We start from the raw sequence: 24,808 nt of genomic DNA, 5'->3' as shown, positions 1-24,808 counted from the left end.
AGGTGGTGGAAGCAGGGATGATAGTGACATTTAAGGGGCATCTTGACAAATACATGAATAGGATGGGAATAGAGGGATATGGACCCAGGAAGTGTAGAAGATTGTAGTTTAGTCGGGCAGCATGGTCGGCACGGGCTTGGAGGGCCGAAGGGCCTGTTCCTGTGCTGTACATTTCTTTGTTCTTTGTTCTTTGTTCTTAATTTCACAAGATTGGTGGAACAGATGGAGGAGGATTTTAAGAGATGGGACATGGTGCCCCTGTCACTGGTGGGTAGGGTGCAGGCGGTCAAAATGGTAGTCCTCACGAGATTCCTCTTTGTGTTTCAGTGCCTTCCGATGATGGTCACGAAGGCTTTTTTCAAGAGAATTGAGAAAAGTGTCATGAGTTTTGTGTGGGCCCCGAAGACCCCGAGAGTGAGGAGGGGGTTCTTGCAGCGTAGCAGGGATAGGGGGGGCTGGCACTACCGAGCCTAAGTGAATACTACTGGGCCGCCAATATCTCAATGGTGTGTAAGTGGATGGTCTTCATGGATGATCTGCGGCACACAATCCTCAATCCTCGTGGCTAAGACCTTCGCCAGCACCATGGCATCTACATTTAGCAAGGAAATCGGTCTGTAAGACCCACATTGCAGGGGATCCTTGTCCCGCTCCAGGATCAAGGAGATCAGTGCCCGGGACATCGTCGGGGGTAAAGCCCCCCCCCTCCCTTGCCTCATTAAAGGTCCTAACTAACAGCGGGCCCAACAGGTCCATATATTTTTTATAGAACTCGACCGGGAAACCGTCCGGCCCCGGTGCCTTCCCCGCCTGCATGCTTCCTATCCCTTTGATCAGCTCCTCCAGCCCAATCGGGGCCCCCAGTCCCACCACCAGTCCCTCTTCCACCTTTGGAAACCTCAATTGGTCCAGGAAACGGCTCATCCCTCCCTCCTCCCGTGGGGGCTCGGATCGGTGTGCTGCCACTTTTAAGGATCTGTGGACCTGCACGCCCCGATCTCTCTGTGCCTCTATGCTCCTGATGGTTCTGCCATTTATTTTATAGCTCCCACCTGAATTGGATCAACCAAAATGCATTCCCTCGCATTTTTCCTGATTAAATTCCATCTGCCATTTCTCTGTCCACTTTTGCAGCCTATCTATATCCTGCTGTATTCTCTGACAATCTTCGTCACGATCCGCAACTCCTGCAATCTTAGTATCATCCGCAAACTTGCTAACCAGACCAGCTACGTTTTCTTCCAAGTCATTTATGTATATTACAAAGAGCAGAGGTCCCAGTACTGATCCCTTTGGAACACCACTAGCTACAGACCTCCATTTGGAAAAACACTGTTCCACTGCTACCTTCTATGGCCAAGCCAATTCTGAATCCGTCTAGCTAGTTCACCCCTGACTCCGTGTGATTTAATCTGTTGCACCAGCCTGTCATGAGAGACCATTTACTAAAGTCCATGTCGACAACATCCACAGCCCTTCCCTCGTCAACCATTTTTGTCACCTCTTCAAAAAACTCAATTAAATTAGTGAGACATGACCTCCCTCGTACAAAACCATGCTGCCTGTCGCTAATAAGACCATTCACTTCCAAATGTGCATAGATCCTATTGAGAATCTTTTCTAACAATTTCACTATCACCGACGAATAGCTCACTGGCCTATAATTACCCGAATTATCCTTGCAACCCTTCTTAAATAACGGTACAACATTGGCTATCCTCCAATCCTCTGCGATCTCACCTGTGGCCAATGAGGAAACAAAGATTTCTGTTAGAGGCCCAGCGATTTCATCTCTTGTCTCCCTCAGAAATCTAGGATAGATGCCATCTGGCCCTGGGGATTTGTCTACCTTAATGCTTTTTAACACACCTAACACTTCCTCCCTCGTAATAACGACCTGTTCTAAAGTATTTACACATCCCTCTGAGACACCACCAATCAATGTGCCCCTCTTCTTTGTGAATACCGATGCAAAATACTCATTAAGGACCTTGCCTACTTCCTCTGGTTCTATACATAATTTCCCTCCTTTGTCCTTCAGTGGACCAACTCTTTCTCTAGCTATCCTCTTGTTCCTAATATACGTACAAAATGGCTTGGGATTCTCCTTAATCCTGTCTGCCAAGGACATTTCGTGACCCCTTTTTTGCCCTCTTAACTCCCTGCTTGAGCTCTTTTCTACTTTCCTCATTTTCTTCACGTGCTTCATCTGTTTTTAGTTGCCGAGACCTCACGTATTCATCCTTTTTCTTTTTAACTAGACTTAGAATTTCCACGGTTCCTGAATCCTGCCTTTCCTTTCTTTCCTTTTCATTGGCACATGCCTGAACTGCACTCCCATCAACTGCTCCTTAAAAGACTCCCACATGCCAAATGTGGATATACCCTCAAACAGCCTTTCCCGAACAACAGCCTCCAAATCTTGTCTAATCTGGTTGTAGATAGCCTTCCCCCAATTTAGCACCTTAACACTTGAACAAGACTCTGCCTTTTCCGTGAGTATTCCAAAGCTTACGGAATTGTGGTCACTGTTCGTCACATGTTTCCTCACTGCAACTTTGATGACCTAGCTGGGCTCGTTCCCGAGTACTAGGTCCAAACAAGAACAAAGAACAAAGAAATGTACAGCACAGGAACAGGCCCTTCGGCCCTCCAAGCCCGTGCCGACCATGCTGCCCGACTAAACTACAATCTTCTACACTTCCTGGGTCCGTATCCCTCTATTTCCATCCTATTCATGTATTTGTCAAGATGCCCCTTAAATGTCACTATCGTCCCTGCTTCCACCACCTCCTCCGGTAGCGAGTTCCAGGCACCCACTACCCTCTGCGTAAAAAAGCTTGCCTCGTACATCTACTCTAAACCTTGCCCCTCTCACCTTAAACCTATGCCCCCTAGTAATTGACCCCTCTACCCTGGGGAAAAGCCTCTGACTATCCACTCTGTCTATGCCCCTCATAATTTTGTATACCTCTATCAGGTCTCCCCTCAACCTCCTTCGTTCCAGTGAGAACAAACCAAGTTTATTCAACCGCTCCTCATAGCTAATGCCCTCCATACCAGGCAACATTCTGGTAAATCTCTTCTGCACCCTCTCTAAAGCCTCCACATCCTTCTGGTAGTGTGGCGACCAGAATTGAACACTATACTCCAAGTGTGGCCTAACTAAGGTTCTATACAGCTGCAACATGACTTGCCAATTCTTATACTCAATGCCCCGGCCAATGAAGGCAAGCATGCCGTATGCCTTCTTGACTACCTTCTCCACCTGTGTTGCCCCTTTCAATGACCTGTGTACCTGTACTCCTAGATCTCTTTGACTTTCAATACTCTTGAGGGTTCTACCATTCACTGTATATTCCCTGCCTGCATTAGACCTTCCAAAATGCATTACCTCACATTTGTCCGGATTAAACTCCATCTGCCATCTCTCTGCCCAAGTCTCCAAACAATCTAAATCCTGCTGTATCCTCCGACAGTCCTCATCGCTATCCGCAATTCCACCAACCTTTGTGTCGTCTGCAAACTTACTAATCAGACCAGTTACATTTTCCTCCAAATCATTTATATATACTACAAAGAGCAAAGGTCCCAGCACTGATCCCTGTGGAACACCACTGGTCACAGCCCTCCAATGAGAAAAGCATCCTTCCATTGCTACTCTCTGCCTTCTATGGCCTAGCCAGTTCTGTATCCACCTTGCCAGCTCACCCCTGATCCCATGTGACTTCACCTTTTGTACTAGTCTACCATGAGGGACCTTGTCAAAGGCTTTACTGAAGTCCATATAGACAACATCTACTGCCCTACCTGCATATAAGTCCAATATAGCCCCCTCTCTAGTTGGACTATCCTCATATTGTTCCAAAAACCTTTCTGGACACACTTAACAAATTCCTCACCATCCAGACCCCTAGCCCGAAGGGATTTCCAGTCAATATGAGGAAAATGATCTAATTCCTTCTTGAAATTACACAATGTTTTGGCCTCAACTACTTTCTGTGGTAGCGCATTCCACAGATTCACCACTCTCTGGGTGAAGAAATTTCTCCTCACCTCAGTCCTAAAAGGTTTACCCCTTATCCTCAAACTATGACCCCTAGTTCTGGACTTCCCACCATCGGGAACATTCTTTCTGAATCTACCCTGTCTCATCCTGTTGGAATTTTGTAGGTTTCTATGAGATCCCCTCTCACTCTTCTAAACTCCAATCAATATAATCCTTTTTTAAAATAAATGTAGAATACCCGATTATTTTTATTCCAATTCAGAGGAAATTTAGCGTAGTCAATCCACCTAAGGTTCTATACAGCTGCAACATGACTTGCCAATTCTTATACTCAATGCCCCGGCCAATGAAGGCAAGCATGCCGTATGCCTTCTTGACTACCTTCTCCACCTGTGTTGCCCCTTTCAATGACCTGTGTACCTGTACTCCTAGATCTCTTTGACTTTCAATACTCTTGAGGGTTCTACCATTCACTGTATATTCCCTGCCTGCATTAGACCTTCCAAAATGCATTACCTCACATTTGTCCGGATTAAACTCCATCTGCCATCTCTCTGCCCAAGTCTCCAAACAATCTAAATCCTGCTGTATCCTCCGACAGTCCTCATCGCTATCCGCAATTCCACCAACCTTTGTGTCGTCTGCAAACTTACTAATCAGACCAGTTACATTTTCCTCCAAATCATTTATATATACTACAAAGAGCAAAGGTCCCAGCACTGATCCCTGTGGAACACCACTGGTCACAGCCCTCCAATGAGAAAAGCATCCTTCCATTGCTACTCTCTGCCTTCTATGGCCTAGCCAGTTCTGTATCCACCTTGCCAGCTCACCCCTGATCCCATGTGACTTCACCTTTTGTACTAGTCTACCATGAGGGACCTTGTCAAAGGCTTTACTGAAGTCCATATAGACAACATCTACTGCCCTACCTGCATATAAGTCCAATATAGCCCCCTCTCTAGTTGGACTATCCTCATATTGTTCCAAAAACCTTTCTGGACACACTTAACAAATTCCTCACCATCCAGACCCCTAGCCCGAAGGGATTTCCAGTCAATATGAGGAAAATGATCTAATTCCTTCTTGAAATTACACAATGTTTTGGCCTCAACTACTTTCTGTGGTAGCGCATTCCACAGATTCACCACTCTCTGGGTGAAGAAATTTCTCCTCACCTCAGTCCTAAAAGGTTTACCCCTTATCCTCAAACTATGACCCCTAGTTCTGGACTTCCCACCATCGGGAACATTCTTTCTGAATCTACCCTGTCTCATCCTGTTGGAATTTTGTAGGTTTCTATGAGATCCCCTCTCACTCTTCTAAACTCCAATCAATATAATCCTTTTTTAAAATAAATGTAGAATACCCGATTATTTTTATTCCAATTCAGAGGAAATTTAGCGTAGTCAATCCACCTACCCAACACATCTTTGGATTGTGGGGGTCAAACCCACACGGGGAGAATGTGCAAACTCCACACAAACAGTGACCCAGGACCGGGATCAAACCCGGGTCCTCAGCGCCGTGAAGCAGCAGTGCTAACCACTGCGCCACCGTGCCGCCCTAATGAATGTAATCCTCACCGATATCCTTTGAATGACAGTCCCGCCATCCCTGGAATCAGTCTGGTAAACCTTCGCTGCACTCCCTCCATAGCAAGAACATCCTCAGATAAGGACACCAAAACTGCCCACAATACTCCAGGTGTGGCCTCACCAATGCCCGATACAATTGCAGCAAAACTATTCCTATATATTCCTATACTCACATCATCTCACTATGAAGGCCAACATACCATGTGCCTTCTTTACTGCCTGCTGTACCTGCCGCTTACTTTCAGCGACTGATGCACAAGGACACCAAGGTCTCGCTGAGTATCTACCTCTCTAATTTTCACCCTTTCAAATAATAACCTGTTGTCCTATTTTTGGTACCAAAGTGGATAACCTCACATTTATCCACATTATACTGCATCTGCCGTGCATGTGCCCACTCACTCAGCCTGTCCTAATCCCACTGAAACATCTCTGCATCCTCCTCGCAGCTCCCCCTCGCACCCAACTTTGTATCATCTGAAAATTTGGAGATAATACATTTCGTTCCCTTGTACAAATAATTAATATATAATACATGCTAACTATTCATAACATGAGATATCATTTGCATGAATGGAAAGAATGTGCCTGATTTGAATTAATCCTGATTTTATTGATCTTTTCAGTCGGATTGAATGGGTTTTGCTGCATTGGTCTGAGTATTTGAAAGCGAGGGAAGACTATTTTTTTTGGCTGATGAATATAAAGCAGAAATTGGGGTCCGATCTTGAATCTCAGCTGGACCTAAAGGAAAAGAAGTTGCAGTTAAGCCATCACACAATCCTGCTCAGTAACATCTTAAACCAGGCAGCTCTTCTGGAGCGACTCATCCAGGAATCCGGGTCCTTATTCGCAAAGACTGAAGATGAGAGCTTCAATGAGGCCGTACAGCAGAAATTAAAAGCTGATCATGAAGAACTTGAAATGATAGCAAAGGTTGAACATGCTCCTGTCTTCTCTGTAATTGAAAGTTTACTGTGGCCTTTCAGCTGCATTTGGTGGAATAGCCTGTTGCGAGCTGTAAATTTCTGTTTAATTCTTTGTACGTGTATATTTGGAAAATCAGCGTAGGGAGCTTTGGTTCCTCGTCTTTTTTTTTTCCTGGCTTACTCCTCGTTGCTGGCCTCTAACAGGTTTTGGAACAGGCCGACGAACTGCCCCCAAGTATCCAGGAAGCCTTCCTCTGACCCTCGGATGGCGTACTTAATCTTCTCCAGGTGGAGAAATTCCGAGAGGTCAGCGAGCCAGGCTGCAGCTGTGGGTGGTGCTGCCGATCACCAGCCGAAGCGAAAGGAAGGGTGTTGGCCCCCTTCCCCATGTGTAATTCTGGCTGCTCCGATACCCCGAAGATTGCCACTATTGGGCATGGCTTCACCCTCACCCCCACAACCTGGGACATTGCCTCGGAGAAGGCTGTCCAGAACCCAGCAAGCTTGGGGCAAGCCCAAAACATGTGGGTGTGGTTGGCCGGGCCCCTCTGGCACCTTTCACATTTGTCCTCCACCTCCGGGAAGAACCTGCTCATTCGGGTTCTGGTCAGGTGCGCTCTGTGCACCACTTTGAGCTGCATTAAGCTTAGCCTTGCACAGGAGGAGGTGGAGCTCACCCTGCTCAAATGCTTCGCTCCAGAGTCCCCATCCTACCTCTGTCCCCAGTTCGTCCTCCCATTTTTGTCTGGTCCCGTCCAGTGGAGTCCGGCCTCTGTCCAGTAGCTGTCGATATATTTTTCCACATAGCCCCTCCTTCTCGCTGCTTGTGCCTATCACGTCCTTTAGTAATGTGCTTTCTGGGCCCCGGGGTACCCTATTGTCTCTTTGCAGAGGAAGTGCTTTGTTTGGAGGTGTCTCAATTCCTGTCCTCTTACTAGTTCCACTTCCTCGTCAGTTCGTCCAGTGTCGCCAGTCTGCGCCCTACGTAGAAGTCCCCGACCGTCAGTGTGCCCCCGTCCCGTCTCCTGGAGCGGTGTGAACCGCTCCAGCGCCGTGCTGGCCCCCTGTGGGGGCCTGAATAGGTCATGTCCGTGCCCTGTTCACGGCGTTCACGACGGCGCATTTGAAGGTGGTATTTAGCATGGCTGGGGGGAATCTGTGATTGCCACAGATGGGGGCCATAAGGGACATTTTGGTTACCCGAAGTGCTGTCTCAACTGGGTCCACGTTCACAGCGTGGCCGCTACCCCTGGGCTCGTTCTGTACCTTGTTGAGGAGGATGGGAGTGCTGCTATGGCCAGGGCCCGAAGGGTTGTTCCTTTCCAGGATGTCTCCTCCATTTGTACCCAATCTGTATCGGGTTCTTGTCCCTATCCCCTCACTCTTTCTGCCGTTGCTGCCCAGTGGTAGTATTGTAGGTTCGGTAGAGCCAGGCCCCTCTGACTTTCCCTTGTTGCAGTGTCGGTTTGGGAATTCTCGGGTTCTTGCCCCCCCCAACACCCACACCCACACACACACACAATCTCCATGATTAGTCTGTCTATGTTTTGGAAAAAGGCCTTGGGGATGGTTCTAAACAGGAAGAGGAACCTTGGCAGTACGATCATCTTGATCGTCTGCACTCTTCCCGCCAGGGAGTGTGGGAGTGAGCCCCACCGTTGAAGGTCTTTTCTTACTTCCTCCACCAGGCTGGTCAGGTTCCACTTGTGGATCTGTGTCCAGTCTCTGGCTATTTGGATCCCCAGGTAAGGGAATCTGTTCTGGGCCGTTTTGAACGGGAGCCCCTTCAGCTCTGTCCCTCCCCCTTTTAGGTTAGAATACTGTGTTCTGATCTGGACTCCACACATTAGGAAGGATGTCAAGGTCTTGGAGACAGCTGTGTATATTCTTGGTATAAAACTAGAAAATACTGAGACCAGGCAGCATCTGTGGAGAGAGGAACGGTTAAGATTTCAAGTTGATGATCTTTCATCAGAACTGTAAGTATTTAGAAATATAACAGTTCTTAAATTGAACTAAGGCAAGGGAGTGGGGAGAAAAGAACAAAAGTGAAGGGACAGAAGTGATTAAATTATAAAAGGGGCAGCACGGTGGTACAATGATTAGCACTGCTGCCTCACAGTGCCAGGGACCCGGGTTAACACTGCTGCCTCACAGTGCCAAGGACCCGGGTTAACACTGCTGTCTCACAGTGCCAGGGACCCGGGTTAGCACTGCTGCCTCACAGTGCCAGGGACCCGGGTTAACACTGCTGTCTCACAGTGCCAGGGACCCGGGTTAGCACTGCTGCCTCACAGTGCCAGGGACCCGGGTTAGCACTGCTGCCTTACAGTGCCAGGGACCCGGGGTAACACTGCTGTCTCACAGTGCCAGGGACCCGAGTTAGCACTGCTGTCTCACAGCGCCAGGGACCCGGGGTAACACTGCTGTCTCACAGTGCCAGGGACCCGGGGTAACACTGCTGTCTCACAGTGCCAGGGACCTGGGTTAACACTGCTGTCTCACAGTGCCAGGGACCCGGGTTAACACTGCTGTCTCACAGTGCCAGGGACCCGGGGTAACACTGCTGTCTCACAGTACCAGGGACCCGGGGTAGAACATAGAACAATACAGCACAGTACAGGCCCTTCGGCCCACGATGTTGCACCGAAACAAAAGCCATCTAACCTACACTATACCATTATCATCCATATGTTTATCCAATAAACTTTTAAATGCCCCCAATGTTGGCGAGTTCACTACTGTAGCAGGTAGGGCATTCCACGGCCTCACTACTCTTTGCGTAAAGAACCTACCTCTGACCTCTGTCCTATATCTATTACCCCTCAGTTTAAAGTTATGTCCCCTCGTGCCAGCCATTTCCATCCGCGGGAGAAGGCTCTCACTGTCCACCCTATCCAACCCCCTAATCATTTTGTATGCCTCTATTAAGTCTCCTCTTAACCTTCTTCTCTCCAACGAAAACAACCTCAAGTCCATCAGCCTTTCCTCATCAGATTTTCCCTCCATACCAGGCAACATCCTGGTAAATCGCCTCTGCACCCGCTCCAAAGCCTCCACGTCCTTCCTATAATGCGGTGACCAGAACTGTACGCAATACTCCAAATGCGGCCGTACCAGAGTTCTGTACAGCTGCAACATGACCTCCTGACTCCGGAACTCAATCCCTCTACCAATAAAGGCCAACACTCCATAGGCCTTCTTCACCACCCTATCAACCTGGGTGGCAACTTTCAGGGATCTATGTACATGGACACCTAGATCCCTCTGCTCATCCACACTTTCAAGAACTTTTCCATTTGCCAAATATTCCACATTCCTGTTATTCCTTCCAAAGTGAATCACCTCACACTTCTCTACATTAAACTCCATTTGCCACCTCTCAGCGCAGCTCTGCAGCTTATCTATATCCCTCTGTAACCTGCTACTTCCTTCCACACTATCGACAACACCACCGACTTTAGTATCGTCTGCAAATTTACTCACCCACCCTTCTGCGCCTTCCTCTAGGTCATTGATAAAAATGACAAACAGCAACGGCCCCAGAACAGATCCTTGTGGTACTCCACTTGTGACTGAACTACCTACTGAACATTTCCCATCAACCACCACCCTCTGTCTTCTTTCAGCTAGCCAATTTCTGATCCACATCTCTAAATCACCCTCAATCCCCAGCCTCCGTATTTTCTGCAATAGCCTACCGTGGGGAACCTTATCAAACGCTTTGCTGAAATCCATATACACCACATCAACTGCTCTACCCTCGTCTACCTGTTCAGTCACCTTCTCAAAGAACTCGATAAGGTTTGTGAGGCATGACCTACCCTTCACAAAGCCATGCTGACTATCCCTGATCATATTATTCCTATCTAGATGATTATAAATCTTGTCTCTTATAATCCCCTCCAAGACCTTACCCACTACAGACGTGAGGCTCACCGGTCTATAGTTGCCGGGGTTGTCTCTGCTCCCCTTTTTGAACAAAGGGACCACATTTGCTATCCTCCAGTCCTCTGGCATTATTCCTGTAGCCAATGATGACATAAAAATCAAAGCCAATGGTCCAGCAATCTCTTCCCTGGCCTCCCAGAGAATCCTAGGATAAATCCCATCAGGCCCCGGGGACTTATCTATTTTCAGCCTGTCCAGAATTGCCAACACCTCTTCCCTACGTACCTCAATGCCATCTAATCTATTTACCTGGAGCTCAGCATTCTCCTCCACAACATTATCTTTTTCCTGAGTGAATACTGACGAAAAATATTCATTTAGTATCTCGCCTATCTCTTCAGACTCTACACACAACTTCCCATCCCTGTCCTTGACTGGTCCTACTCTTTCCCTAGCCATTCGCTTATTCCTGACATACCTATAGAAAGCTTTTGGGTTTTCCTTGATCCTTCCTGCCAAATACTTCTCATGTCCCCTCCTTGCTCGTCTTAGCTCTCTCTTTAGATCCTTCCTCGCTACCTTGTAACTATCCATCGCCCCAACTGAAACTTCACACTTCATCTTCACATAGGCCTCCTTCTTCCTCTTAACAAGAGATTCCACTTCTTTGGTAAACCACGGTTCCCTCGCTCGGCACCTTCCTCCCTGCCTGACCGGTACATTCTTATCAAGAACACGCAGTAGCTGATCCTTGAACAAGCTCCACTTATCCAGTGTGTCCAACACTTGCAGCCTACTTCTCCACCTTATCCCCCCCAAGTCACGTCTAATGGCATCATAATTTCCCTTCCCCCAGCTATAACTCTTGCCCTGCGGTGTATACTTATCCCTTTCCATCCTTAACGTAAACGTCACCGAATTGTGGTCACTGTCCCCAAAGTGCTCACCTACCTCCAAATCCAACACCTGGCCTGGTTCATTACCCAAAACCAAATCCAATGTGGCCTCGCCTCTTGTTGGCCTGTCAACAAACTGTGTCAGGAAACCCTCCTGCACACACTGTACAAAAAACGACCCATCTAATGTACTCGAACTATATCTTTTCCAGTCAATATTTGGAAAGTTAAAGTCTCCCATAATAACTACCCTGTTACTTTCGCTCTTATCCAGGATCATCCTCGCCATCCTTTCCTCTACATCCCTCGAACTATTTGGAGGCCTATAGAAGACTCCCAACAGTGTGACCTCTCCTTTCATGTTTCTAACCTCAGCCCATACTACCTCGGAAGATGAGTCCCCATCTAGCATCCTCTCCGCCACCGTAATACTGCTCTTGACTAGCAGCGCCACACCTCCCCCTCTTTTGCCTCCTTCTCTGAGCTTACTAAAACACCTAAACCCCGGAACCTGCAACATCCGCTCCTGTCCCTGCTCTATCCATGTCTCCGAAATGGCCACAACATCGAAGTCCCAGGTACCAACCCATGCTGCCAGTTCCCCTACCTTATTTCGTATACTCCTGGCATTGAAGTAGACACACTTCAAACCACCTACCTGAACACTGGCCCCCTCCTGCGACGTCAAATCTGAGCTCCTGACCTCTATACTCTCATTCTCCCTTACCCTAAAACTACAATCCAGGTTCCCATGCCCCTGCTGCATTAGTTTAAACCCCCCCAAAGAGCACTAACAAATCTACCCCCAGGATATTTGTGCCCCGCAGGTTCAGATGTAGACCATCCTGTCTGTAGAGGTCCCACCTTCCCCAGAAAGAGCCCCAGTTATCCAGAAATCTGAATCCCTCCCGCCTGCACCATCCCTGTAGCCACGTGTTTAATTGCTCTCTCTCCCTATTCCTCATCTCACTATCACGTGGTACGGGCAACAACCCAGAGATAACAACTCTGTTTGTTCTAGTTCTGAGCTTCCATCCTAGCTCCCTGAAAGCCTGCCTGACATCCTTATCCCCTTTCCTACCTATGTCGTTAGTGCCAATGTGGACCACGACTTGGGGCTGCTCCCCCTCCCCCTTAAGGACCCGGAAAACATGATCCGAGACATCACGTACCCTTGCACCTGGGAGGCAACATACCAAACGTGAGTCTCTCACGCTCCCACAAAATCTCCTATCTGTGCCCCTGACTATCGAGTCCCCAATTACTAATGCTCTGCTCCTCTCCCCCTTCCCTTCTGAGCGACAGGGACAGACTCCGTGCCAGAGGCCCGTACCCCATGGCTTACCCCTGGTAAGTCCCCCCCCCCCACAAGTATCCAAAGCGGTATACTTGTTTCTCAGGGGAACGACCGCAGGGGATCCCTGCACTGACTGTTTTTTCCCAGTCCCTCTTACAGTTACCCATCTATCTCCAATCTTTGGTGTAACTAATTCCCTGAAGCTGCTATCTATGACCCCCTCTGCCTCCCGAATGATCCGAAGTTCTTCCAACTCCAGCTCCAGTTCCCTAACTCGGTCTTGGAGGAGCTGGAGATGGCAGCACTTCCTGCAGGCAAAATCAGCAGGGACACTAACGGCATCCCTCACCTCAAACATCCTGCAGGAGGAACATTGCACTCCCTTCCCTGCCATCCCTCTAACTTTCTACCAAGATCTGGCTAACAACTAAATTAAATTTATTATATAAAAAAAAAATATTAATAACAATAATAAAATATGGTACTTACCTCAGACCAATGGGTTTTATTATTAGGTTAGAGGAGGAGGGCAGGTGGGAGACACTACACGTGTAGTGTCTCGGGTTTCCTCTCCACCAGAATTTATTGGTGAGGGTCTTCCCAGACGTCCGCGGGTCGACTTCCTGTTCCCGCCTAAAACACTAATTTAAATTTTAAAAAATTTAAAGGAGAGACTTACCTCCCAGAAATCACTTCCGCACTGCCCCCGCTGAAATGGACTAGCCTGCTCAGCTCCTGCTGAAATCGACTTGGCCTGCAAGGTAAGCAAGTTGTTAATCAGTACTTACCTCACCCAGGCAGCGACCTTTTAAACGGTCCCCTCTGCCTCGCAGCTCCCGCGCTTTTTCAAATTCCCGCGCTGTTTCTAAGGTCCCAGCTCTCACTCCCGAACTAAACAGCTGACCTGCAAGGTAAGTTGTTAATCAGTACTTACCTCACCCAGGCTGCGACCAGGGGTAACACTGCTGTCTCACAGTGCCAGGGACCTGGGGTAACACTGCTGCCTCACAGTGCCAGGGACCCGGGGTAAAACTGCTGTCTCACAGTGCCAGGGATCCGGGGTAACACTGCTGTCTCACAGTGCCAGGGACCCGGGGTAACACTGCTGTCTCACAGTGCCAGGGACCCGGGTTAATACTGCTGTCTCACAGTGCCAGGGACCCGGGGTAACACTGCTGCCTCACAGTGCCAGGGACCCGGGGTAACACTGCTGTCTCACAGTGCCAGGGACTCGGGTTAACATTGCTACCTCACAGTGCCAGGGACCCGGGGTAACACTGCTGTCTCACAGTGCCAGGGATCCGGGTTAACACTGCTGTCTCTCAGTGCCAGGGACCCAGGTTAACACTGCTGTCTCACAGTGCCAGGGACCCGGTGTTAACGCTGCTGTCTCAGTGCCAGGGACCCGGGTTAACACTGCTGTCTCACAGCGCCAGGGACCCAGGTTAACACTGCTGTCTCACAGTGCCAGGGACCCGGGTTAACACTGCTGTCTCACAGTGCCAGGCACCGGGTTAACACTGCTGTCTCACAGAGCCAGTGACCCGGGTTAACACTGCTGTCTCACAGTGCCAGGGACCCGGGTTAACACTGCTGTCTCACAGTGCCAGGGACCCGGGGTAACACGGCTGTCTCACAGTGCCAGGGACCCGGGGAAACACTGCTGTCTCACAGTGCCAGGGACTCGGGTTAACATTGCTGCCTCAAAGCGTCAGGGTCCCAGGTTCGATTCCCACCTTGGGTGACCCACCTTGGGTGACTGTCTGTGCAGAGTCTGCACGTTCTCCTCGTGTCTGCGTGGGTTTCCTCTGGGTGCTCAGTTTTCTCCCACAGTCCAATGAAAAGCAGGTTAGGTGGATTGGACATGTCAAATTGCCCCTTAGAGTGAGGTTACAGGGCAGGGGATTGGCTTCGGAAGGCTGGCGAAGGGGATGGTACTGGGGCTGGTAAAGCATAAGTTGTGTGTTGAGGAGGTGTAAATGGGAAGAAATCATTAAAGACAGCTGTCCAAATAAAAAGGGGGAGGTGTTACAATCGGATATTGTTGAACTCCTTGTTGAGTCTGGGAAGCTGTAGAGTGTTGATCAAAAGGTGAGGTGCTGTTTCCTTCCATTTTTCTTGCAGGAGGCAGAGTACAGAGAAGTCAACGTGAAAACTAGGTTGAATACAGTAAATCGCTGTTTCACCTGGATAAAATGTTTGGGGCCGATGACAGTGTGAAGGGAGGAGGCAAAAGGTTACACCTCATGACCTTGCAAGGGACGGTGCCATGGGGTCGGGAGAAGATGGTGGGGTTGAGAGAGGAGTAGACTGGTGTTACAGATGGAATTGTCCTTTCGGACTTCTGGGACGGAAGAGGGAAGATGTTTTTATTGGCATCATGCTGGAAATGGTAGAAATGGTGAAGAATGATCTGCTGAATAAGCAGGTTAGTAGAGTGGAAGGTGAGGACATGGGGAACGATCATGACTCTGGGAGGGAAGGGAAAGGATGAGAGCAGAAATGTAGGAAATACTGACACGGTCAAATACCCGGTTGGTGGGAAAATAATAATTGGTTAAGAAAAAGGAAGGCATATTAAAAAGGTCAGCTCCAAGAGGGGGTGGCAGGAGGTGGATGCTGGTCCCAGGTGATGGGGTGAGGTTGGGGGGTGAGGTGGGCAGACGATGGGAGGGGCTTCGTCAGTTTGGGGAGATGGGGGTTATGGGTCATTTGCTGCCCTTGGAGAAATTGTGAGTGAGGGGAGTATACTCTCTACAGAGTGGAAGGGGCATTTCCTTGGAGAGTTTGAGAGGGCATTCACTGGTCCTGGGAGAGCCTCTGGCTTTGGTCCCAGAGGCAGACAGCTGGAAAAGGAATGAACTGATGGTGAATGAATTGCTGCTCGGTTTCAGATCTGTTTTTTCTGTTTCAGAAAAAGGTGCTGAATTTGGAAGCAATGGTCCAAGTGCATCAGATATACACAGACAATCGGGAGAAATTCCAAAACTGGCTGCACTCTATGAAGGAAAAATATAACAATTGCAAAGCACGGAAAGCCAGCAAGGATCACATAGAGGGATCGCTTAGAGAACTGAGGGTAAATGATCCTTCTATCGCTTAAGAGAACGGAGGGTAAATTATCCTTCTATCGCTTAGAGAGCTGAGGGTTTGATAAGGTTCCCCATGGTAGGCTACTGTAGAAAATACAGAGGCTGGGGATTGAGGGTGATTTAGAGATGTGGATCAGAAATTGGCTCGCTGAAAGAAGACAAAGGGTGGTGGTTGATGGGAAATGTTGAGACTGGAGTCCAGTTACTAGTGGTGTACCACAAGGATCTGTTTTGGGGCCACTGCTGTTTGTCATTTTTATAAATGACCTGGAGGAGGGCGTAGAAGGATGGGGGAGTAAATTTGCAGATGACACTAAAGTCGGTGGAGTTGTGGACAGTGCGGAAGGATGTTACAAGTTACAGAGTGACATAGATAAGCTGCAGCACTGGGCTGAGAGGTGGCAAATGGAGTTTAATGCAGAAAAGTGTGAGGTGATTCATTTTGGAAGGAATAACAGAAAGACAGAGCACTGGGCTAATGGTAAGATTCTTGGCAGTATGGATGAGCAGAGAGATCTTGGTGTCCATGTACATTGATCCCTGAAAGTTGCCACCCAGGTTGAGAGGGTTTTTAAGAAGGCTTACGGTGTGTTAGCTTTTATTGGTAGAGGGATTGAGTTTCGGAGCCATGAGGTCATGTTGCAGCTGTACAAAACTCTGGTGCGGCCGCATTTGGAGTATTGCGTGCAATTCTGGTCACCGCATTATAGGAAGGATGTGGAAGCATTGGAAAGGGTGCAGAGGAGATTTACCAGAATGTTGCCTGGTATGGAGGGAAGATCTTATGAGGAAAGGCTGAGGGACTTGAGGCTGTTTTCGTTAGAGAGAAGAAGGTTAAGAGGTGACTCAATTGAGGCATACAAGATGATCAGAGGATTGGATAGGGTGGACAGTGAGAGCCTTTTTCCTCGGATGGTGATGTCTAGCACGAGGGGACATAGCTTTAAATTGAGGGGAGATAGATATAGGACAGATGTCAGAGGTAGGTTCTTTACTCCGAGAGTAGTAAGGGCGTGGAATGTCCTGCCTGCAACAGTAGTGGACTCGCCAACACGAAGGGCATTCAAATGGTCATTGGATAGACATATGGACGATAAGGGAATAGTGTAGATGGGCTTTAGAGTGGTTTCACAGGTCGGTGCAACATCGAGGGCCGAAGGGCCTGTACTGCGCTGTAATGTTCTATGTTCTATGAGGGTAAATGATCCTTCTGTCGCTTAGAGAACTGAGGGTACATGATCCTTCTATCGCTTAGAGAACTGAGGGTAAATGATCCTTCTATCTTCCAAACACATTACCATCAAAAATCAACTTTTCTTCCCACACCCTGGATTGAAGTCCAGCCCAATCAGGGTTCCTTTTTTTTAACTGCTGGGCATTGAGTCACGCTACCAACCCATTTTCCTCACTGGTCAGTACATACCCTGTGATTGTAAATGCTGCTGATACTTCACACCTGGAAGATTGAGTACTTGGATGAATTATCTAAAGCACCTTCCTCTGGAACTGTTACTGTCGAGAGTCAGCTTCACCACAAATAGGAAAAATAGCTTTCACCACTTTACATGGAAACGCCAGCACCAAGAGGGGTTGGCAGGAAGCCGATTCTGGCGCCAGGTGATAGGGTGAGGTTGGCGGTGGTGGGGGTTCGGTGGGCAGTTGGGTTGTCGATATGGTATCTTCATTAGTAGAGAAATGGTTTTAGGCAAATGAATGGGATTGAAGGCAGATAAATCTCCAGGACCTAATAATCTTCATCCCAGAGTAATTAAGGAAGTGGCACAAGAAATAGTAGCTCCATAGGGGCTGGTTTAGCTGGCTTTTAAAGCAGACCAAGGCAGGCCAGCAGCGCGAGTTCAATTCCCGTCCCAGCCTCGCCGAACAGGCGCCGGAATGTGGTGACTAGGGGCTTTTCACAGTAACTTCATTTGAAGCTTTCCTGTGATAACAAGCGATTTTCATTCATTTCATTTCATTGGTGTTCATTTTACAAAATACTTTGGACTCTGGAATGGTTCCTACAGATTGGAGGGTAGCGAATGTAACCCTGCTATTCAAAAAGAGAGGTGGAGAAAAAACGGAACTATAGACCTGTGAGCCTAGCGTCGGTAGTAGGGAAGTGGCTGGAGTCCATTATCTTTTTTTTTATAAATGTTTTATTGAAAATTTTTTCCCAAACAACAATTTTTCCCCTCTTACAAAGCAAACGCAACAATAACAATACAGAAATTTTAAACAATACACAAGTAACAAAACCCCTTTATCTTTGACCTAAACTAAACCCCCCCTCCCCCCCCCCCCCCCCCCTCCCCCTGGGTTGCTGCTGCTGGTCATCTGTCTTCCCTCTAACGTTCCCCTAGGTAGTCGAGAAATGGCTGCCACCGCCTGGTGAACCCTTGAGCCGATCCTCTCAGGGCAAACTTTATCTGCTCCAGTTTAATGAACCCCGCCATATCATTTACCCAGGCCTCCAGTCCGGGGGGTTTCGCCTCCTTCCACATGAGTAGGATCCTGCGCCGGGCTACTAGGGACGCAAAGGCCACAACGTCGGCCTCTTTCGCCTCCTGCACTCCCGGCTCTTCCGCAACTCCAAATAGAGCTAACCCCCAGCCTGGTTTGACCCGGGCCTTCGCCACCCGCGAAATCACTCCCGTCACTCCCTTCCAATACCCTTCCAGTGCCGGGCATGCCCAAAACATATGTGCGTGGTTTGCCGGGCTCCCGCCACACCTCCCACATTTGTCCTCCACTCCAAAGAACCTGCTCAATCTTGCTCCCGTTATGTGTGCTCTATGTAGCACCTTAAATTGAATCAGGCTAAGCCTGGCGCATGAGGAAGAGGAATTTACCCTGCTTAGGGCATCAGCCCACATACCCTCCTCTATCTCCTCCCCTAGTTCTTCTTCCCACTTTCCTTTTAGTTCGCCCACCGACTCCTCCCCCTCTTCCCTCATCTCTCGGTAAATCTCTGACACCTTGCCCTCTCCGACCCACACCCCTGAAAGCACCCTGTCCTGTATCCCCTGTGTCGGGAGCAATGGAAATTCCCTCACCTGTTGTCTAGTAAATGCCCTCACCTGCATATATCTCAAGAAATTTCCCCGGGGCAACTTATACTTTTCCTCCAATGCTCCCAAGCTCGCAAAAGTCCCATCTATAAATAAATCTCCCACCCTCCTAATTCCCAACTGGAACCAGTTCTGAAATCCTCCATCCATTCTTCCTGGGGCGAACCTATGGTTGTTCCTGATTGGGGACCCCACCAGGGCTCCCCGCACCCCTCTCTGTCGCCTCCACTGTCCCCAGATATTTAATGTTGCCGCCACCACCGGGTTCGTGGTAAACTTTTTAGGTGAGATCGGTAGCGGCGCCGTCACCAGCGCCTCTAAACTCGTCCCTTTACAGGACTTTCTCTCCAGTCTTTCCCACGCCGCTCCCTCACCCTCCATCATCCATTTACGTATCATTGCCACATTGGCGGCCCAATAGTAATCGCCCAAGTTCGGTAGTGCCAATCCTCCTCTGTCCCTACTACGCTGAAGGAACCCCCTCCTTACTCTCGGAACTTTCCCTGCCCACACGAAGCTCGTGATGCTCCTGTCTATTTTATTAAAAAAGGTCTTAGTGATTAGGATAGGGAGACATTGAAATACAAATAAGAACCTCGGGAGGACCATCATCTTAATTGCTTGCACCCTGCCCGCCAGCGATAGAGGCTGCATGTCCCACCTCTTGAAGTCCTCCTCCATTTGTTCTACCAACCGTGTCAGATTAAGTCTGTGCAAGGTTCCCCAGCTCCTAGCGATCTGAATCCCCAGGTATCGGAAGTTTCTTTCCACTTTCCTTAGAGGCAAGCCTTCTATCTCTCTACTCTGGTCCCCTGGATGTATCACAAATAATTCACTCTTCCCCATGTTTAGCCTATACCCCGAGAAATCCCCGAACCCCCTCAAAATTCGCATAACCTCTATCATTCCCCCCGCTGGGTCCGACACGTATAACAATAGGTCATCCGCATATAACGAGACTCGGTGTTCTTCTCCCCCTCTAATCACCCCTCTCCATTTCCTGGAGTCTCTCAACGCCATGGCCAGAGGTTCAATTGCCAACGCGAACAACAATGGAGACAGCGGGCATCCCTGTCTTGTTCCCCTATATAGTCGGAAATACTCCGATCTATGTCGACCTGTAACTACGCTTGCCGTTGGAGCCCCATAAAGAAGTCTAACCCAGCTAATAAACCCGTTCCCAAACCCAAACCTCCTTAACACTTCTCATAAATACTCCCACTCCACCCTATCAAATGCCTTCTCTGCGTCCATTGCCGCCACTATCTCTGCCTCCCCCTCCACTGGGGGCATCATTATCACCCCTAATAGTCGTCGCACGTTAACATTCAGTTGTCTCCCTTTTACGAACCCTGTCTGGTCTTCGTGCACCACCCCCGGGACACAGTCCTCTATCCTCGATGCCAGTACCTTTGCCAACAATTTGGCGTCCACGTTCAACAATGAAATGGGTCTATAGGACCCGCACTGCAACGGATCTTTATCCCTCTTCAAAATTAACGATATCGTCGCCTCCGACATCATCGGGGGTAGAGTCCCCCCTTTCCTGGCCTCATTGAACGTCCTCACCATCAACGGGGCCAACAAGTCCACATATTTTCTGTAATACTCCACCGGGAACCCGTCTGGTCCTGGGGCCTTCCCTGCTTGCATGCTTCCCAGTCCCTTAATAACCTCGTCCACCCCAATCGGTGCCCCCAGGCCTACCACCCCCCGCTCCTCCACTTTCGGGAACCTCAATTGGTCCAGGAACTGCCGCATCCCCTCCTCTCCCTCTGGGGGTTGAGACCTATACAGTTCCTCATAGAAGGTCTTGAACACCTCATTTATCTTTCCTGCCCTTCGCACCGTGTCTCCCCTTTCGTCTCTAATTCCTCCTATTTCCCTCGCTGCTGCCCTCTTTCGCAATTGATGAGCCAACAGGCGACTCGCCTTTTCCCCATATTCATACCTCCTCCCCTGTGCCTTCCTCCACAGTACCTCCGCCTTTCTGGTGGTCAGAAGGTCAAATTCCGTCTGGAGTCGTCTCCTCTCCCTGTACAATTCCTCCTCCGGGGTCTCTGCAAATTCCCTATCCACCCTTAAAATCTCCCCCAGTAATCTTTCCCTTTCCTTGGCCTCTGTTTTCCTTTTGTGGGCCCCAATGGAGATCAGCTCTCCTCTGACCACCGCTTTTAGTGCTTCCCATACCACTCCCACCGGGACCTCGCCGTCGTCATTGACCTCCAGGTATCTCTCAATACACCCCCGCACTCTTGCACACACTCTCTCATCCGCCATCAGTCCCACATCTAATCGCCAGAGTGTTCTCTGCTCCCTTTCCTCTCCTAATTCCAGGTCCACCCAATGTGGGGCATGATCCGAAACCGCTATGGCTGAGTACTCAGCTTCTTCCACCCTAGAGATCAACGACCTTCCCAAAACAAAAAAATCTATCCGGGAGTACACTTTATGGACATGGGAGAAGAAGGAATACTCCCTAGCCCTAGGTCTAAGAAATCGCCATGGATCCACTCCCCCCATTTGGTCCATAAACCCCTTAAGTACCTTGGCCGCTGCCGGCCTTCTTCCGGTCCTTGAGCTGGATCTATCTAGCCCCGGGTCCAGCACCGTATTAAAGTCCCCTCCTAAAATCAAGTTTCCTACCTCCAGGTCCGGTATACGCCCCAGCATCCGTCTCATAAATCCCGCATCGTCCCAGTTTGGGGCATACACGTTAACCAACACGACCTCCATTCCCTCCAGCCTGCCACTCACCATTACATATCTACCTCCGCTATCTGCTACGCTGTTCTTTGCTTCAAATGCGACCTGTTTCCCCACCAAAATGGCCACCCCTCTATTCTTTGCGTCCAGTCCTGAGTGGAACACCTGTCCCACCCATCCTTTCCTTAGCCTAACTTGGTCCGCCACCTTTAGGTGCGTCTCTTGGAGCATAACCACGTCTGCCCTTAGTCCTTTCAAATGCGCGAGCACTCGGGCCCTTTTTATCGGTCCGTTCAATCCTCTCACGTTCCACGTGATCAGCCTCACTAGGGGGCTACCTGCCCCCCTCCCGTGTCGACTAGCCATTACCTTCTCTAGGCCAGTCCCATATCCCGCCTCCGCGCTCCCGCTCGCTCCCCCAGCGTCGCACACCATCCCCGCCCACCCACTCTTTAGCCATTTCCTTTTGGATTTCCGCAGCAGCAACCCAGTTGTCCCCCCCCCCCTTCTCCCTCCCTCCTCCCCTCCCCGCTAGATCTCTTTCTAGCTTGATTGCTCCCCCCATATTACTTCCGTAAGTCAGCTAACTTCAACTGACCCCGGCTACTCCTGCTCACTCCTCGACCCCCCCCATGTGGGGAACTCCCATCCGCCTTGCGCCTGTCTTCCCGCCTTATTCTTTCTGGTGCGGGAACATCCCTTTACCTGACCCGCCTCTTATGGCGCAGCTCCCTTTCCCCTCCCCCTCCCCTTCCCCATTCTCCAACTATGTCCCGTCTTTCCCCCCTCACCGGCGCCCACATTTCCCCAATGTCTCCCCCCTTCCCTGTTTACTTCTCAATTAACTTCCACCGTAACATTAACAATAACATTTCCTGCAGCATCAGTCCCTCAGTTCCGATCCAATTTCTCTTCTTTGATGAAGGTCCATGCTTCCTCCGCCGTCTCAAAATAATGGTGTCTCTCCTGATACGTGACCCATAGTCTTGCCGGCTGCAGCATCCCGAACTTCACCTTCCTTTTATGCAACACCTCTTTGGCTCGGTTGAAGCTCGCCCTCCTTCTCGCCACCTCCGCACTCCAATCCTGGTATACCCGTACCACTGCATTCTCCCATCTGCTACTCCGCACCTTTTTAGCCCATCTCAGGACCTCTTCTCTATCCTTAAGGCGGTAAAATCGCACGATTATCGCCCTGGGTGGTTCTCCCGCTTTTGGTCTTCTCGCCGGAATCCGATTTGCCCACTCCACCTCCAAGGGGCCCGTAGGGGCCTCAGCACCCATCAGTGAGCTCAGCATCGTACTTGCGTACGCTCCACAGTCCACTCCTTCCACACCCTCAGGGAGACCCAGTATCCGAAGGTTCTTCCTTCGCGCTCCATTTTCTAGGGCTTCGATCCTTTCAGTACACTTTTTATGAAGTGTCTCGTGCGTCTGTGTCTTAACCGCCAGGCCCAGGATCTCGTCCTCAATATCTGTCACCTTCTGCTCCACCACACGGAGCTCTGTCTCCTGGGTCTTTAATGTCTCCTTGAGCCCCTCAATTGCCTGTAGCAACGGGGTCAGCACCTCCCTCTTCAGCAGCTCCACGCACCGTCTCACAATTTCATGCTCAGGCCCCCATGTCGCCTGCGCTTTCTCCGCCGCCATCTTGTACTTCTCTCTTTCTGACCCTTTGGTCGACGATTCCTCGCGCTGCAGCCGCCGCCGCCGGTTTTTTCCTCCTTCGTTTGGGGGGGACTCCCTTCTCACACGCCCCACACCGGGTTGCGTCGTCGAAAAATTCCCCGTTGGGGCTCTTAAAAGAGCCCGAAGGTCCGTCGGAGCTGGAGCCGCCGAAGCGTGCGGCTAGCTAGGCATCACCGCAACCGGAAGTCCCTTCAGTGGCCTTGATGAGGTCTTTTCACAGTTGTTCCCTCTGCTGCTAGAATTCACCTTTGATACAGGCCCTCAGGTCAGCTTGCAGCTTTAAGCTTGCCCTTCCCCCGCCTGCATGCTGGAAGAGGCCCTGTTTATCCTGTAGTTGCAGCCAAATCTTTCACTGTTTCTGCGTGTGTCTGGCAACCAAGAGACATACCCTTCCTGGGGGACACTGTCGGGGGAATATTGCCGCCTTCTTCCCACACCGGGAAATGTCGAACAAATGCCGTGGGGGCCCTGTAAAAGAGCCCAAAAGTCCGTTCCAAGCAGGAGCTGCCGAATGTGCGACCTAGCTCTGCATAGCCGCACCCGGAAGTCTGGAGTCCATTATCAAGGGTTTCACAGCACAGCATTTGGAAAGCAGTGGTGTAATCAGACAAAGTCAGCATGGATTTACAAAAGGGAAATCATGCTTGAAAAATCAACTGGAATTCTTTGAAGATGTAACTAGCAGAGTTGATCAGGGAGAACCGGTGGATGTGGTTTATTTAGATTTTCGGAAGGCTTTCAACAAGGTCTCACAGAGCAGGTTACTATGTAAAGTTAAAGAACTTGTGATTGCGGGTAGGTGTCTTGAGATGGATAGAAAGCTGGTGAGCAGGCAGGAAGCAAAGAGTTGGAATAAATCGGTCTTTTTCCCATTGGCAGGCAGGGGCTAGTGGGGCACCGCAGGGATCTGCGCTAGGACCCCAACTGTTCACATTATATATTAATGATTTGGATGAGGGAACAAAATGTATTATCTCCAAATTTGCAGACGATACAAAGTTGGGTGGGAGGGTGAGCTGTGAGGAGGATGCAGAGATGCTTCAGCTGGATTTGGACAGGCTGAGCGAGTGGGCATATGCATGGCAGATGTAATATAATGTGGATAATGTGAAGTTATCTGCTTCAGCAGCAAAAATAGGAAGGCAGATTATTATTTGAATGGGTATAAATCAAGACCATAAGACATAGGAACAGAATTAGGCCACTCGGTCCATCGAGTCTGGTCTGGCATTTAATCATGGCTGATATTTTTCTCATCCCCTTTCTCCTGCCTTCTCCCCATAACCCCTGATTAATCAAGAACCTATCTATCTCTGTCTTAAAAGCACTCAGTGATTTGGCCTCCACAGCCTTCTGCGGCAAAGAGTTCCACAGATTCCACACCCTCTGGCTGAAGAAATTCCTCCTCATCTCTGTTTTAAAGGATCGAACCTTTAGTCTGAGATTGTGTCCTCTGGTTCTAGTTTTTCCTGTAAGTGGAAACATCCTCTCCTCCACTCTATCCAGGCTTCGCAGTATCCTGTAAGTTTCAATAAGATCCCCCCTCATCCTTCTGAACTCCAAGTACAGACTCAGAATCCCCAACCGTTCCTCATATGACAAGCTCTTCATTCCAGGGATCATTCTTGTGAAT

At 49.4% G+C, this 24,808-nt stretch overlaps 1 protein-coding gene across 4 annotated transcripts in view; it reads left to right on the top strand.

The window, feature by feature from the left end:
- syne3 (spectrin repeat containing, nuclear envelope family member 3) overlaps positions 1-24,808 on the top strand; it is a 177,367-nt gene that overhangs the window by 45,437 nt on the left and 107,122 nt on the right. For 3 of the 4 annotated variants that reach the window (XM_072494474.1, XM_072494472.1, XM_072494473.1), the window contains exons 4-5: positions 6,234-6,543; positions 15,535-15,699. In XM_072494474.1, the coding sequence (XP_072350575.1) occupies positions 6,234-6,543; positions 15,535-15,699 (475 nt within the window). The remainder of the gene's footprint in view (positions 1-6,233; positions 6,544-15,534; positions 15,700-24,808) is intronic. The other variant, XM_072494475.1, reaches the window with a different exon arrangement.

This window comes from Scyliorhinus torazame, chromosome 2 (assembly GCF_047496885.1).
Source record: "Scyliorhinus torazame isolate Kashiwa2021f chromosome 2, sScyTor2.1, whole genome shotgun sequence".
In the NCBI taxonomy this organism is placed as follows: Eukaryota; Metazoa; Chordata; class Chondrichthyes; order Carcharhiniformes; family Scyliorhinidae; genus Scyliorhinus; species Scyliorhinus torazame.
Note: the sequence above shows the minus strand (reverse complement) of the source record. Positions and strands in the feature narration are given on the sequence as shown.